This window comes from Convolutriloba macropyga, chromosome 8 (assembly GCF_964194025.1).
Source record: "Convolutriloba macropyga chromosome 8, txConMacr16.3, whole genome shotgun sequence".
Classification (NCBI taxonomy): domain Eukaryota; kingdom Metazoa; phylum Xenacoelomorpha; order Acoela; family Convolutidae; genus Convolutriloba; species Convolutriloba macropyga.
Window position 1 is genome coordinate 18,535,781 of NC_134475.1, and position 17,576 is coordinate 18,553,356.

Here is a 17,576-nt window from a genome sequence, read left to right on the forward strand (position 1 = left end):
CTTCCTTTACGGGAAAGTTGTTGTTTAATTTTACATCTAATGATAGGATTTGTTCATCTTTTTCGAGTTTTATTTGCTCCAGAGTCTTTCGTGCGTCATTGGTGTTAGTTGCGAATGGCCTATTCATTGGTCAAGATTTAAAAAGAATTGTCAATTTAAAACTTTCTTACGAACGTTTTCGAACTCTGAGTTCATCGTCAGGTTATAAATAATACAAAATGCTAAAATGAAAAGCCAGAAAATAAAATGCAAATCACTAAAATAACTCTTTCAAGGAAATTTAAAACGAAATTTTACATATCTACAGTCTTATCTACAAAATTTTACATCTGAATATTTATACATTTTCGATTTGATGTAGCAGATGCATATCGACATGTTTTTTATTAAAAACCTACATAAATTGCTTTAAACTTACTTTAGTTTTGTTCAAATGTAAAATTGAAATTTTCGTTTCATAACGTGTCTTACTTTCAAGTTGGATTTTCATCTCCAAACTAAGCTTTCAGTGTCAACTCTCGTGTTCGGTATTCGTCGCGCGTGTTGATGGCTGGTTTCAGTGTTCTTATATAGAGCGCCTCTAGTGTCATTAATTTAGATTGGTTGCTGCATTGGTCTAATATCTTCCACTGGAAAGCTGATTTGTCACCGTTGCACTCGATTGCATGTACTCCCATCGGTGAGTCCGCCTTGGCATGCTCTGCAACCCTTGTGGTAATATGTCGGCATGTCTGCCCAACATAGATGGATTTGCATCCATTACAAGTGAGTTCATAAACCACGTGGGATTTGAGATCCTTATCAAAGCTAGACTTCAGGCTAGGTAAACAGCTTTTAAGTTTCCGAGTGGTAAAAATCGTCTGTACAGGATGAATTTTGTTGAGCTTCTTTACAAATTCATTAGAGATGTTGCCTCTGTACTGTAATACAAATTGTTGTTTCTCAATTTTTTCACGCTGTTTGACGTCAACACCCGCGTTATATCTATGACCTTTTCTTGGTTCTTTCATTCGCAGCTGGTTAATCGTATCCTTAACAATATTCCCTACCCAATGCCTAGGATATTGATTATGTTCCCAAATTTCTTCATTTTTTGTCAATGCTTCATGGAACGCTTCCCAATTGCTGGTGGCTCGGAACAGGCGGTGTATTGTTCCCTGTATAATGCTTTTCTTATGTTGTAGGGGTGCACAGCTTCGATAGTTTAGGATTGTTCCAGTATCTGATGGTTTTTGATACCATGTGCAAAAAATTGTCCCCTCCGGTTGTACGTTAATTGACATGTCCAGAAATGGCAAACTGTTTTTGTCATCTATTGTCTCTAGTGTAAATTGAAGATTTGGATGGAGGTTATTGACCGCATCTAACAGCTCTTTTGTGTCACCTCTAACTGTTCGCACAATGTCATCGACATATCTTAGAAAAACTTTTGTTTCGGACAAACAGTTAATGTCAGTCTTATCATTTTCACGGCAGAATGAGCACATCCAGAACTGGTTTTCCATGCTATCATATTCCGCGTTACTGATTTGCTGACATTTTGCGTGGAACCATCTATTGCAAATTTCACACTCAACCCCCCTGGACCGTGTTGTCACACGGTGTTCGCAATTGCGACACGTGCTAGATTGTGTGCTCATTTTACATTTAGGTGTCTGTAATTTCAATTGTGGCTCCCACGATTTCATCCAAAGGTTTGCCAAAATTACTGCCAAGGACGCACCCATTGCCAACCCGTCTTTCTGACAGTACCAACTTTCATTGCATTTAAAATGGACGTTGGTGACGGCTAATTCAAGCAGACGTTTCATTGTTGTTCTAGGTATGTCTGGTTTATCGTCCCTAGCGTAAAGCAATCCCAGGGCAATGTTAATGGCTTCCTTTACGGGAACGTTGGTGTATAAACTTTTTACATCTAATGATCTATTCATTGGTGTTAGTTGCGAATGGCCTATGGGGGTCCAGGCTCAGCCGTTATTTTTTTGACGTGAAGATCTTTATCCCACTTGCCAAGTCATGCCCGAAAAACTCAGTTGAAGCGTACAAATATTATGGGTAATTGAAGTGCGTCAAGTGACATACTTGACGCCGAGAAGAGTAACTTCGTTCCGCTCGTATTTTAATGCATGGGGGCGCAGCACCGTCCGCAACGCGCACTCTAAAACAACTAGCTAGCAAATTTGCTGAAAAGAAAGACGAATCATACTCGGAGGCAAGTTTATATAGAAATTAATATTGATTACAGAGCATTTTAAGTGAGTATTAGTTCTAAAATGTTGTATAAGAAAAATAGTTGCTTCATAGATTATTAAGTTATGCTGTTATACCGCTCGTGTACTGTTTTCAACTAAGTTTTTGATATGCGTCTTTAAGGCTATCTTTCACAATGAAAATGTATTTGGTTTTAGATGCTCTTTTTCAGATTAACAAATAGAGTAATAATGTCTCGGAAGCGTCCTTCATCAAGCAGTGCCGAAAGCAGCACCGGAGGGTCACCTTCCAAGAAAAGTACAACTTCGATAACATCTGTTGATAGACTGAGCAATGGTGTTCTAATATTTGAAGATTTTCCTGATTTCAGACCAAATTTGACCCCCAAAGAGGTTTTACAGCTAGGAAGTTTTGGCGGCACGTACTTCAGGTGAATGAAATATTTGTTTTGACAAGTTTTAGTTATTTTGTATCGAGCTGAGACCTTTTGACCTATGGAAATCTGTCTCGTTGCCGGTTCTACCGAATTGTGCAACTCTATTTTTGGCCTCCGGATTTTTACACTCTTTCTCCTGATTTTAGATAAATATTGTGGAATTTTGGTACACATGCTCGAGTTTTACGTAAAAACTATAACAACACTGAAAATTAGGAATTCTTAAAAATTTTTTCATTTTAAATTTGTAAATAGCTTTTAAAAGAAGTTGTTAGCCCTTATTATATTAGTCCTGCGGGTCTTTTCTTGCGCTTTTTTTGCACCACTGTCTTTCGTCTCGTTTTTCCGTTTTGTTACCATTCAACTTGTCGTCTTGAATTTTTTGATCTCCAGTTTTTGACATCATTGCACTGCATCCACCTCAAGTCGACGTAACGAATCGCAGCTCCACGAGCAATTCAAAAAGATCACCGGATTTGTAGTCGGGAAAATCAAGTGGCTTGCAAAAAGAGCTTATTAATAGATGAGCGAAGCTATTATTTTGCAGTCAATTTTTTGTTGCGACCTGTTGCATCACACTCCAAGTTCATTTCGTTTTTTTTCCATTAATCAAAACACATCCTAAACTTGCATCACACTCCAAGTTCATTCCGGTTTTTTTTTCATTAATCAAAACACATCCGAAACTTGCATCACACTCCAAGTTCATTCCGGTTTTTTTTCATTCATCAAAACACATCCTAAACGTCAAGACAAGCATAAGGACGTCGATTGATCACCATCTAGATCAAGACAAAAGCCAACGCGACCTTGGGCTCGTAGGTCTAGCAAATCTTTCTTTTTTTGCAACAAGTTAATTAAAATTATAACCATACGGTTAAATATACCTGAAACAAAAAATATTTCAAATCATTCAAACAATAATAATATAATAAACATCAAATTTCTTAAAGAATCACATTATAAAATTTTCTTTCGATTGTTTTCTTCCTAAAAATAAAAATAACTTTTAAAAGCTCCTATGTTACTATTCAAAGGAATTTTTTCATGTTGTGAGAGCAAGAAATAATTCAACGTTTTCCTAAAAACGTTTTCATTTTTTGTCAACCGAAGCCAATGTGGTAACTTATTCCATTTTTGTACGCATTGACGAACAATCGAATTCATTCCAAAGCTGGTTTTGGCATTTTGTAATTTTGAATTGTTTTGTTCGAGTATTTTGATGAAGACTCAGATACCCGTAAAAATTTTCTGAATTTTTTGGCCTAGCGATATCATAATGAAATTTGGTTAGCGACATTTTTGCCATTATTAGCTCAGCTGGTAGGGTCTTTGTCCGGATTAGCAGATCTCTCGTTTTGTCATACTTTTTGCGTAGAAAGCACACCTTTATACTCCAGTTAATCTGTCGGTTAAGGCGTTTTAAGTTTCTTGCAGATAAATTTTGAAAAAAGATTGCCGTAAACGATAAGTGTGAAAGCACAAGTGATTTTAGAAGAATACGGGCGTTCAGGGGAACTTGATGTCTTATAAGGTAAATTGATCTTATAGCATGAGCCATCTTTTTCAAGGTTTTATTCAGCTGCTCCTCGAAACTAAGATTCCTGTCAATTTGAATACCAAGATATCTGCAACTTTTTGTGTTGTGAGAACTTCGTTTTTGTAAAAAAAAATAGATCCGAAATCTGAATTATCGCGCGAGAAAAAGATTAAGTCGGTTTTGTTTGTATTCAAAGTTAGTTTGTTCATCTCTACAAATTCTTCAGTTTTTTTGTCAAATTTCCGTGACTTTTCCATGTAAGCTACCTTTCTGTCCACAACAGACAATACTTGTCATCTGCGAATTGAATTACTTTTTCCGTTGTGCTTATATTAGATGAGAAATCGTTCACATATAAAAGAAAAATGAGTGGTCCTAAAACAGTTCCTTGTGGCACACCGTGATTCAAAATTTAACAATCAGAGAATATGCCATTAAGTTTTACCTTTCGTCTGCGGTTGGCAAGAAATGAAAACAGTAATTCTTTCGCTTCCTGGGAAAAACCATATATTTCAATTCTTTAAGGAAGTTATGCGAAATGGAATTAAACGCTTTTGCAAGGTCTAGAAAAATAGCCACCGTTTCTTTGCTTTGATCTTAATTGGCGGAAACTGTTTCAACCAGTTCTAGAACTGCATCTGTTGCAGACTTTTTTCTGAAATCCGAATTGCTCTTTGTTTATTATTTTATGCTTATCAACGAACTCCATCATCTGAGTCAGAATGAGGCGCTCAAAAATTTTGATAAACTCGGAGTTACAGAAACTGGTCGATAATTTGTGCTATCTAATTTATCACCTTTTTTGAAAATTGGTGTTACATAGGCTAGTTTCATTTTAGTTGGGAAAATTTTCTCCTTAATGCGCTCATTTAAGGCGAACTGTAGATGTACGCCTATAGCTAATTTGCAAGACTTTGTGAGTCGAATTGAGATTTCGCCAGATCCTGCTGCTTTGTTATCGTCCAGCGAGTCAATGACTGAATAAAGTTCTTTTCTAGTCACAGTTCTGAATGTGAATTAAGGTATATTAAGTTTATCAGGGTGTTTACAAGCAATATCCAATCCTTTGGAAACACCAAGATTAGCAAATGATCTATTCAGACAATTGACAATATTTTTTTGGTTCCCTTGGAATTTCACCACTGTCTAATCTGATTTCATCAACCTTGACAACTCTTTCATTCAGACTGGTCTTTTGTTTAATGAATTTTCATTGTTCCTTACTTGTTGATAATTTTTGGAAGAAATTGATGAAAAAATTGTTATGCGCCTCCCTTATTCTCCTATTAACGAAGTTTCTTAAGCGCTTTAATTCTTTGTACGTCTCGCTGTCAGGATTTTTTTTCCATTTACTGAACAGAAAATGTTTTTGTGCAAACAAATGTTTCAATTCTTGTGTTAACCAGGGCTTAGAATTCTTGTAAATTTCTTCCCCCCCCCTTTTTAACACTCTGAAATGGTGCGTGTTGTTCAACTTTTTTTTCAAAAATCTCGAGGAATAAATCAAACATATCGTTGCCATTCTCACATTGGTACATTCTACACCATTCGGCGAGGGCAAAATCTCTGTTAAATTTAGAGCGTGAGAAAAGTCGAAAATTTCTCTTCGTTATTATGTTGTCACTCTCAGATTTCAATGAGAGGTTTGATTCGAAGATAACAAGAAAATGGTCGGCTTTAAAAGGAGTTGTTGTGACATTGTAGGCAATTATCTTTTTATGGGTAATTATCTGATCTTTATTATCTGATCTTTTTTATGGGTAATTGAAATGCGTCAAGTGACATACTTGACGCCGAGAAGAGTAACTTCGTTCCGCTCGTACTTTAGTGCATGGGGGCGCAGCACCGTCCGCAACGCGCACTCTAAAACAACTAGCTAGCAAATTTGCTGAAAAGAAAGACGAATCATACTCGGAGGCAAGTTTATATAGAACTTAATATTGAATTCAGAGCATTTTAAGTGAGTATTAGTTTTAAAATTTTGTATAAGAAAAATAGTTGCTTCATAGATTATTAAGTTATGCTGTTATACCGCTCGTGTACTGTTTTCAACTAAGTTTTTGATATGCGTCTTTAAGGCTATCTTCCACAATGAAAATGTATTTGGTTTTAGATTTTCTTTTTTAGATTAACAAATAGAGTAATAATGTCTCGGAAGCGTCCTTCATCAAGCAGTGCCGAAAGCAGCACCGGAGGGTCACCTTCCAAGAAAAGTACAGCTTCGATAACATCTGTTGATAGACTGAGCAATGGTGTTCTAATATTTGAAGATTTTCCTGATTTCAGACCAAATTTGACCCCCCAGAGAGGTTTTACAGCTAGGAAGTTTTGGCGTCACGTACTTCAGGTGAATGAATTTATTTGTTTTTGACAAGTTTTAGTTATTTTGTATCGAGCTGAGACCTTTTGACCTATGGAAATCTGTCTCGTTGCCGGTTCTACCGAATTGTGCAACTCTATTTTTGGCCTCCGGATTTTTACACTCTTTCTCCTGATTTTAGATAAATATTGTGGAATTTTGGTACACATGCTCGAGTTTTACGTAAAAACTATAACAACACTGAAAATTAGGATTTCTTAAAAATGTTTTCATTTTAAATTTGTAAATAGCTTTTAAAAGAAGTTGTTAGCCCTTATTATATTAGTCCTGCGGGTCTTTTCTTGCGCTTTTTTTGCACCACTGTCTTTCGTCTCGTTTTTCCGTTTTTTTACCATTCAACTTGTCGTCTTGAATTTTTTGATCTCCAGTTTTTGACATCATTGCACTGCATCCACCTCAAGTCGACGTAACGAATCGCAGCTCCATGAGCTATTCAAAAAGATCACCGTATTTGTAGTCGGGAAAATCAAGTGGCTTGCAAAAAGAGCTTATTAATAGATGAGCGAAGCTATTATTTTGCAGACAATTTTTTTGTTGCGACCTGTTGCATCACACTCCAAGTTCATTTCGGTTTTTTCCATTAATCAACACATCCTAAACTTGCATCACACTCCAAGTTAATTCCGGTTTTTTTTTCATTAATCAAAACACATCCTACACTCGCATCACACTTCAAGTTCATTCCGGTTTTTTTTTCATTCATCAAAACACATCCTAAACGTCAAGACAAGCATAAGGACGTCGATTGATCACCATCTAGATCAAGACAAAAGCCAACGCGACCTTGGGCTTGTAGATCTAGCAAATCTTTCTTTTTTTGCAACAAGTTAATTAAATTATAACCATACGGTTAAATATACCTGAAACAAAAAATGTTTCAAATCATTCAAACAATAATAATATAATAAACATCAAATTTCTTAAAGAATCACATTATACAATTTTCTTTCGATTGTTTTCTTCCTAAAAATAAAAATAACTTTTAAAAGCTCCTATGTTACTATTCAAAGGAATTTTTTCATGTTGTGAGAGCAAGAAATAATTCAACGTTTTCCTAAAAACGTTTTCATTTTTTGTCAACCGAAGCCAATGTGGTAACTTATTCCATTTTTGTACGCATTGACGAACAATCGAATTCATTCCAAAGCTGGTTTTGGCATTTTGTAATTTTGAATTGTTTTGTTCGAGTATTTTGATGAAGACTCAGATACCCGTAAAAATTTTCTGAATTTTTTGGCCTAGCGATATCATAATGAAATTTGGTTAGCGACATTTTTGCCATTATTAGCTCAGCTGGTAGGGTCTTTGTCCGGATTAGCAGATCTCTCGTTTTGTCATACTTTTTGCGTAGAAAGCACACCTTTATACTCCAGTTAATCTGTCGGTTAAGGCGTTTTAAGTTTCTTGCAGATAAATTTTGAAAAAAGATTGCCGTAAACGATAAGTGTGAAAGCACAAGTGATTTTAGAAGAATACGGGCGTTCAGGGGAACTTGATGTCTTATAAGGTAAATTGATCTTATAGCATGAGCCATCTTTTTCAAGGTTTTATTCAGCTGCTCCTCGAAACTAAGATTCCTGTCAATTTGAATACCAAGATATCTGCAACTTTTTGTGTTGTGAGAACTTCGTTTTTGTAAAAAAAATAGAAGAACTTCGTTTTTGTAAAATTTTGAAAAAAGATTGCCGTAAACGATAAGTGTGAATGCACATGTGATTTTAGAAGAATGCGGACGTTCAGGGGAACTTGATGTCTTATAAGGTAAATTGATCTTATAGCATTAGCCATCTTATAGCATTAGCCATCTTTTTCAAGGTTTTATTCAGCTGCTCCTCGAAACTAAGATTCCTGTCAATTTGAATACCAAGATATCTGCAACTTTTTGTGTTGTGAGAACTTCGTTTTTGTAAAAAAATAGATCCGAAATCTGAATTATCGCGCGAGAAAAAGATTAAGTCGGTTTTGTTTGTATTCAAAGTTAGTTTGTTCATCTCTACAAATTCTGTTTTTTTGTCAAATTTCCGTGACTTTTCCATGTAAGCTACCTTTCTGTCCACAACAGACAATACTTGCCATCTGCGAATTGAATTACTTTTTCCGTTGTGCTTATATTAGATGAAAAATCGTTCACATATAAAAGAAAAATGAGTGGTCCTAAAACAGTTCCTTGTGGCACACCGTGATTCAAAATTTAACAATCAGAGAATATGCCATTATGTTTTACCTTTCGTCTGCGGTCGGCAAGAAATGAAAACAGTAATTCTTTCGCTTCCTGGGAAAAACCATATATTTCAATTCTTTAAGGAAGTTATGCGAAATGGAATTAAACGCTTTTGCAAGGTCTAGAAAAATAGCAATCGTTTCTTTGCTTTGATCTTAATTGGCGGAAACTGTTTCAACCAGTTCTAGAACTGCATCTGTTGCAGACTTTTTTTCTGAAATCCGAATTGCTCTTTGTTTATAATTTTATGCTTATCAACGAACTCCATCATCTGAGTCAGAATGAGGCGCTCAAAAATTTTGATAAACTCGGAGTTACAGAAACTGGTCGATAATTTGTGCTATCTAATTTATCACCTTTTTTGAAAATTGGTGTTACATAGGCTAGTTTCATTTTAGTTGGGAAAATTTTCTCCTTAATGCACTCATTTAAGGCGAACTGTAGATGTACGCCTGTAGCTAATTTGCAAGACTTTGTGAGTCGAATTGAGATTTCACCAGATCCTGCTGCTTTGTTATCGTCCAGCGAGTCAATGACTGAATAAAGTTCTTTTCTAGTCACAGTTCTGAATGTGAATTAAGGTATATTAAGTTTATCAGGGTGTTTACAAGCAATATCCAATCCTTTGGAAACACCAAGATTAGCAAATGATCTATTCAGACAATTGACAATATTTTTTTGGTGACCTTGGAATTTCACCACTGTCTAATCTGATTTCATCAACCTTGACAATTCTTTCATTCAGACTGGTCTTTTGTTTAATGAATTTTCATTGTTCCTTACTTGTTGATAATTTTTGGAAGAAATTGATGAAAAAATTGTTATGCGCCTCCCTTATTCTCCTATTAACTAAGTATCTTAAGCGCTTTAATTCTTTGTACGTCTCGCTGTCAGGATTTTTTTTCCATTTATTGAACAGAAAATGTTTTTGTGCAAACAAATGTTTCAATTCTTGTGTTAACCAGGGCTTAGAATTCTTATAAATTTCTTCCCCCCCTTTTTTAACACTCTGAAATGGTGCGTGTTGTTCAACATTTTTTTCAAACATCTCGAGGAATAAATCAAACATATCGTTGGCATTCTCACATTGGTACATTCTACACCATTCGGCGAGGGCAAAAGGTAAATTGATCTTATAGCATTAGCCATCTTATAGCATTAGCCATCTTTTTCAAGGTTTTATTCAGCTGCTCCTCGAAACTAAGATTCCTGTCAATTTGAATACCAAGATATCTGCAACTTTTTGTGTTGTGAGAACTTCGTTTTTGTAAAAAAATAGATCCGAAATCTGAATTATCGCGCGAGAAAAAGATAAGTCGGTTTTGTTTGTATTCAAAGTTAGTTTGTTCATCTCTATAAATTCTTCTGTTTTTTTGTCAAATTTCCGTGACTTTTCCATGTAAGCTACCTTTCTGTCCACAACAGACAATACTTGTGTCATCTGCGAATTGAATTACCTTTTCCGTTGTGCTTATATTAGATGAGAAATCGTTCACATATAAAAGAAAAATGAGTGGTCCTAAAACAGTTCCTTGTGGCACACCGTGATTCAAAATTTCACAATCAGAGAATATGCCATTAAGTTTTACCTTTCGTCTGCGGTTGGCAAGCAATGAAAACAGTAATTCTTTCGCTTCCTGGGAAAAACCATATATTCATTTTTTTAAGGAAAATGTTATGCGAAATGGAATTAAACGCTTTTGCAAGGTCTAGAAAAATAGCAACCGTTTCTTTGCTTTGATCTAAATTGGCGGAAACTGTTTCAACCAGTTCTAGAACTGCATCTGTTGCAGACTTTTTTTCTGAAATCCGAATTGCTCTTTGTTTATAATTTTATGCTTATCAACGAACTCCATCATCTGAGTCAGAAGGAGGCGCTCAAAAATTTTGATAAACTCGGAGTTACAGAAATTGGTCGATAATTTGTGCTATCTAATTTATCACCTTTTTTGAAAACTGGTGTTACATAGGCTAGTTTCATTTTAGTTGGGAAAATTTTCTTAATGCACTCATTTAAGGCGAACTGTAGATGTACTCCTATAGCTAATTTGCAAGACTTTGTGAGTCGAATTGAGATTTCACCAGATCCTGCTGCTTTGTTATCGTCCAGCGAGTCAATGACTGAATAAAGTTCTTTTCTAGTCACAGTTCTGAATGTGAATTAAGGTATATTAAGTTTATCAGGGTGTTTACAAGCAATATCCAATCCTTTGGAAACACCAAGATTAGCAAATGATCTATTCAGACAATTGACAATGTTTTTTTGGTTCCCTTGGAATTTCACCACTGTCTAATCTGATTTCATCAACCTTGACAACTCTTTCATTCAGACTGGTCTTTTGTTTAATGAATTTTCATTGTTCCTTACTTGTTGATAATTTTTGGAAGAAATTGATGAAAAAATTGTTATGCGCCTCCCTTATTCTCCTATTAACTAAGTTTCTTAAGCGCTTTAATTCTTTGTACGTCTCGCTGTCAGGATTTTTTTTCCATTTACTGAACAGAAAATGTTTTTGTGCAAACAAATGTTTCAATTCTTGTGTTAACCAGGGCTTAGAATTCTTGTAAATTTCTTCCCCCCCCCCCTTTTTAACACTCTGAAATGGTGCGTGTTGTTCAACTTTTTTTTCAAAAATCTCGAGGAATAAATCAAACATATCGTTGCCATTCTCACATTGGTACATTCTACACCATTCGGCGAGGGCAAAATCTCTGTTAAATTTAGAGCGTGAGAAAAGTCGAAAATTTCTCTTCGTTATTATGTTGTCACTCTCAGATTTCAATGAGAGGTTTGATTCGAAGATAACAAGAAAATGGTTGGCGTTAAAAGGAGTTGTTGTGACATTGTAGGCAATTATCTGATCTTTTGAAACGAAATCAGAGAATATGCCATTAAGTTTTACCTTTCGTCTGCGGTTGGCAAGAAATGAAAACAGTAATTCTTTCGCTTCCTGGGAAAAACCATATATTTAAATTCTTTAAGGAAAATGTTATGCGAAATGGAATTAAACGCTTTTGCAAGGTCTAGAAAAATAGCAACCGTTTCTTTGCTTTGATCTAAATTGGCGGAAACTGTTTCAACCAGTTCTAGAACTGCATCTGTTGCAGACTTTTTCTGAAATCCGAATTGCTCTTTGTTTATAATTTTATGCTTATCAACGAACTCCATCATCTGAGTCAGAAGGAGGCGCTCAAAAATTTTGATAAACTCGGAGTTACAGAAATTGGTCGATAATTTGTGCTATCTAATTTATCACCTTTTTTGAAAACTGGTGTTACATAGGCTAGTTTCATTTTAGTTGGGAAAATTTTCTTAATGCACTCATTTAAGGCGAACTGTAGATGTACTCCTATAGCTAATTTGCAAGACTTTGTGAGTCGAATTGAGATTTCACCAGATCCTGCTGCTTTGTTATCGTCCAGCGAGTCAATGACTGAATAAAGTTCTTTTCTAGTCACAGTTCTGAATGTGAATTAAGGTATATTAAGTTTATCAGGGTGTTTACAAGCAATATCCAATCCTTTGGAAACACCAAGATTAGCAAATGATCTATTCAGACAATTGACAATGTTTTTTTGGTTCCCTTGGAATTTCACCACTGTCTAATCTGATTTCATCAACCTTGACAACTCTTTCATTCAGACTGGTCTTTTGTTTAATGAATTTTCATTGTTCCTTACTTGTTGATAATTTTTGGAAGAAATTGATGAAAAAATTGTTATGCGCCTCCCTTATTCTCCTATTAACTAAGTTTCTTAAGCGCTTTAATTCTTTGTACGTCTCGCTGTCAGGATTTTTTTTTCCATTTATTGAACAGAAAATGTTTTTGTGCAAACAAATGTTTCAATTCTTGTGTTAACCAGGGCTTAGAATTCTTATAAATTTCTCCCCCCCCCCCTTTTTAACACTCTGAAATGGTGCGTGTTATTCAACATTTTTTTCAAAAATCTCGAGGAATAAATCAAACATATCGTTGCCATTCTCACATTGGCTCATTCTATACCATTCGGCGAGGGCAAGATCTCTGTTAAATTTAGAGCGTGAGAAAAGTCGAAAATTTCTCTTCGTTATTATGTTGTCACTCTCAGATTTCAATGAGAGGTTTGATTCGAAGATAACAAGAAAATGGTCGGCGTTAAAAGGAGTTGTTGTGACATTGTAGGCAATTATCTGATCTTTTGAAACGAAACAGTGATCAATAAGTGTAAATGTTTAATCAGTACCTCTGGTTGCTTCCCTTAGATTAACAATTTCTAATCCTGAATTTGACGCAAAAATGTCCAGTTTACTTTTTTCTGTCTTGTTCAGATAATTCAAGTTGTAATCTCCCAGCAAAATAACGTTATCTGTAACGCTATATGCTCCCGATAATTCGGTACTTAACTGATGAAGAAAATACTCACCAAGACGTTTTTTGGGCAATAAGAAACGTTAACAAGTAATTTTTTCAGTCAGAGTGTAATTTTTCAATATTACAGTCAGTGTCCAACCAGGTTTCAGCGACAAACGTATTAATGGAAGCTGTTTGCAAAAAGTTTGCAAACTCTTCAAACTTGTTCTTCAAGCTTTGACAATTAATAAGAAAAAATAAAGGCGAGTGGCTTGTTCCTCTGTTTTTTAAGTAACTTGAATACTCAATCAAATTTTCCAGATGAGGCCCTGGGTTCAATTCAATGTCCCCTGACAGCATGAGACGTACAAGTGAACAGTTTTAGGAAGGAAACAAAAAAGTATGAATCAACTGTTCTAAAAAAATAATAAACATTAGGTTTGTTGGAATAATACTTTTCAAATGTGCGCTTATGAATTTCAGTATGATTTTCTCTTCCCATAAGTATACTGAAAATTAAAAATATCAAGAAAAGTCGCATTGTTCTATATTTCAACAAACCATCAGCCAAATTTATAATGAGTTGGAGGTAAAAATGCTTGTTTTGGATGGAAACCAAAAAAATTGTTGTTATCATAGTGATCAAAATTTTTTCCAAAATTTCGGTTGATAATTCTCGGTTTTATTTCTGTTTCTGACACCGTAAGCCCAAGATGCACGTAGAAGTTCCGAATATTTCTGAAAAGTTTAGGTACACCATGACTGACTGATGGGTGTACTTCATCATTGCTGATATCTTTCGTTTCCAGTATATTATTCAAAAAAACAACGTCAATATCAAAAACGCCACTCAGCACCGTTGCAGCATTTTCTAACGCTTCATTATATTTGTGTATGTTTTCGTTATTTTTGCTGCGACCAAAAAAAAAACATCTTTAACTGGTGGAATTTTGCAAAGTGCAACTTTGAGTGGTGACAGTTTCTTTATAATTTGCGACGCAGTTTCCATTAAAATACTAGCTGTTTCAAAACCGCTATTTCTCGAATCAATATTGTTATGTCTAGCATGTATGATAAGATTTTCAATCTTGTGATAACCGTTGTATTGTTTTACAAAATTTGATAAGTCTTGAACTTTTGCTGAAGGATAGGAGTGTATAGCTGTACTTGGGCTCAGATCTTTTGCTTGTATTTTTTGTATGTCCTATCCGAAAGAATAAGTGTCTTTGTTGATCTTGGTATAAATTTTGGATAAAAAATCTTGGTTTGTTGTTGATGTTGTTGAACTTTGTTGTTGTCATGGATTTGGTTCGATGTTTTTTCGTCTACTTTGTCAATTAGATTATCAAGCATTTTGTTATTTTGTTGTCGGAGGAAAGCATTTTCATCTTTAAGTTGTAATAATAATTTATTCAAATTCAAACATTCACTTATCGAGTCTTCTTTCTTCATTTTTTCAAAATCTTTCCTCTCTTTATGTACCTCTGTCATTGTTTCAAAAAAGCTGTGGTTTGTTTGTGTGTTTTACAAAAATCTCATGCGACTGACTTCGACTTCATTCAGGAAGCAAAAAGGATTATGCGCCCTTTTCAAACTCAAAAGCAACATTTCTCAAAAATGTCAGCTTAAATCAAAGCTAAACGCTTATTTAGATTACGTTGTACCGATATACTCCCTCTTAGTTCTTATATTGAATTGCATGACTTATTATACCTTATTCCTTTGAATGCAGGTAAATATGAGGAATTATTCTTTGGAATTATTCTAGAGTATTTTATTACGTATGTGTATTTGTATCTAAAGTATCTTTTTAAAGTAACTAGATACGTTTCATTCAGTTCATTTTCAGGGTTCGTTGGTACAAACAAGTTTGGTTGAAAATAATCGATTTTGTTCAGTTTCGTTGTTGGCTTAGATACATCTGCCAAGCAGTTTCACTGATGTGCTGAGCTGTTTATTTTAAACAAATTTTGTGTGATAAGAATTCATTACACACACAATATTTTATTCAATTGAGATACTTTTTATAACCGTTAAGTGGTTCTTTTTTTTTGTTATAGCGGTGAAAAATGTCGTTAAACTGTGATTCTGAAGCTGTGGCAATTGCGTGCAAGAGATATTCGTTCCGTCAAGGAAATGGATAGTTGATCCTATTTTTATCTTCAATTCAATTCGTTTCTCCTAAAATTCTTAAAAATGCATGTCATTTTAATGGCTAAACCACGCGTTGCGTCATCACGCAGATAAACTGAAACTTTATTTAACAAACTGCGAACTTTATTTAACATACTGCGAAGGTCTAAATCCAAGCCGTCCTAAATGAGGCAATTTTGTAAGAATTTGCAAGGAAGGCCCCTATCAACATTTTCGAGAAAAATTATAGCAACTAAAGTCGATTATTTGTGATTATTTGTGATAGAGAGGTGAGCCATTATTTTAAAAATAAAAATTATATTGTAAGTACGTTTCGTGATAAGGTCAATATATTCTGGAGTCACTAAGCAGAAGTATGGAGACGAGGTTTGGAAAGAGCTTCCAGATGACTGGCTCGAGGGACTGAATATAAAGAAGCATATTTCGAGCCAGCACTATGATGAGAACGTGAACAAGTACAAGGCCAAGTGCGGAGGATCTCTTGAAATGTGGGAGTCAAGTGGATGGATTAAGGCTTGTGACCCGTATGGCTGGTTCCAGTGGTACTGCCGATTCTACCAAGGTTTGGTTTATTTATTTTCATCAAATGCAAAACATAATTGGGTGGACTGTATTAGGTTTGAACTCATGGCAAAATTTTGAAGGTTTTGAAAACTATTTTGGAGGTAAATTAACAGGTTTCGTTATCGGATGGTTTTGTGGCAATTTTTCCCCCTGTATTTCAATTTTTGTCCTTATTATAAGCTTTACTGGTGATCTTAAAAATCAAATATAAATTGAATACATCGTGCAACTTAAATATGTTAACGTAAACTTTATCACATTAAATTGACATGGGTTATTTTTTTCAAACTAATGTAATTGTTGTCGGTTTGGGAGAAATTATAATGGATCTTGCCTCTTTCCATTTCTGAATTCATTTTTAGTCTTTAAATTTGCCTCATTTTTGAACGAAATATTGAACTTATTTCTGTAGGTCGTCGATGCGAAGATGATGAGCGTCAAGTTAGCAGATGGCTTAAATGTGCGGGTCTAAGAGGCAGGTGGAAGAACAATCTGATCAGCAAAATTGTCAAATCTGGGAAGAAGTTTGATGACGTATCAGTATCACCAGTTGTCAGACAGGTTCTGCAACATTGGGGGTACGTTTTGACAGAAGCGGATTTTAATGCGACCAAGAGCAAGTTTCAAAAATAGTCTGCAGGAAAATTTCGAATTAAAACTTTGTATTTATGGCTGACTACTTAAATCGTCGTTTCTTATAGTATAGTAGAATACAATGTAATTGTTCATGAGAGGGCTGTGTGGTAATATATTTGATAATTTTGTATCAAATTAATTCAATGATGGCTCGCCCAGTTTTGAACGTCAGGAGGATAAGATATTACGTAATGAAAGTGGCAAACGTGAGTTTGAAAACCTTCAAAATCAGGAATGAGTTCTGTCATAACTAAAACTGTTCATAATGAATCTAAATCGAATCAGTCAATGCCAAAAAGTCCTCTCGACAATCTAAAGAATTTCTGGGCTACAGAATGTTTATCCAGAACTCGTGATTGAGCTGTTGCATTGAGCCCGTGTTCCGTAGTGCAATTCAATTTCATTCTCAGTTTTTGACAGTGAGAGATTATAGTCAATACTCCGTTCTAATCTTGGCTTTTGGCTCACATTCCGCACTTTATGTTCAGGTTGGCGGATAAGAACATCTTTTCAAAACTTCAATAGACCTCGACTTGGGACACTGCAATATAAAATTGTTTAAAAATTTTTAATTGCTCTCAAATTGAAATTTGAAGTACTTATTGTAGTCATGTCATGCAGTGCCTTTTGCAAAAGTTCACCGTTACCGTTTTTGGTTTCTACGTCCTTGATTAATAGCCGCACAGCGATAGCTGGGGCTATTATTGGCCTTCTCTTGGTTTTTTACAATTCAAAGAATTTGAATTGTATTGGGGCGCTGTCTTTTTTTTTAAGATCTGTTCACACATTTCCATGATTTTTGAAGTCAAATTGGAGCAGTGATTTTGGTCACGCCGAAACAGGAAGTGGAGCGAAAAAGCGAGTCGTTTTGCGGCGTGAAATTTTTTCGCTCCAAATTTAAAGTAGAGTGAGAAAACGGTGTTTGAACAAAAATTCGCTTTCTCGCTAGTTGTTTTTTGTTCACATGCGGCAATTTCACTTTGATTTTTACTGTTTTTTCGATTTTTTAGATCGGATTTTTTTCTAAATGGTTTTTCCAATCCATTCATAGTCCGTTCTAGGTCTAGTTTTCTGTTTAGTCAATGAAAATTCTTTGAATTGTA

At 35.1% G+C, this 17,576-nt stretch overlaps 1 protein-coding gene across 1 annotated transcript in view; it reads left to right on the forward strand.

Moving 5' to 3' along the window:
• Positions 1-16,631, forward strand: part of LOC142344544 (uncharacterized) — a 566,363-nt gene extending 549,732 nt beyond the window's left edge. The window contains exons 2-4 of the mRNA XM_075396306.1: positions 2,421-2,641; positions 15,597-15,835; positions 16,250-16,631. Coding sequence (XP_075252421.1) covers positions 2,442-2,641; positions 15,597-15,835; positions 16,250-16,470 — 660 coding nt within the window. The 5' untranslated portion in view covers positions 2,421-2,441 and the 3' untranslated portion in view covers positions 16,471-16,631. The remainder of the gene's footprint in view (positions 1-2,420; positions 2,642-15,596; positions 15,836-16,249) is intronic.
• Positions 16,632-17,576: the final 945 nt, after the last annotated feature.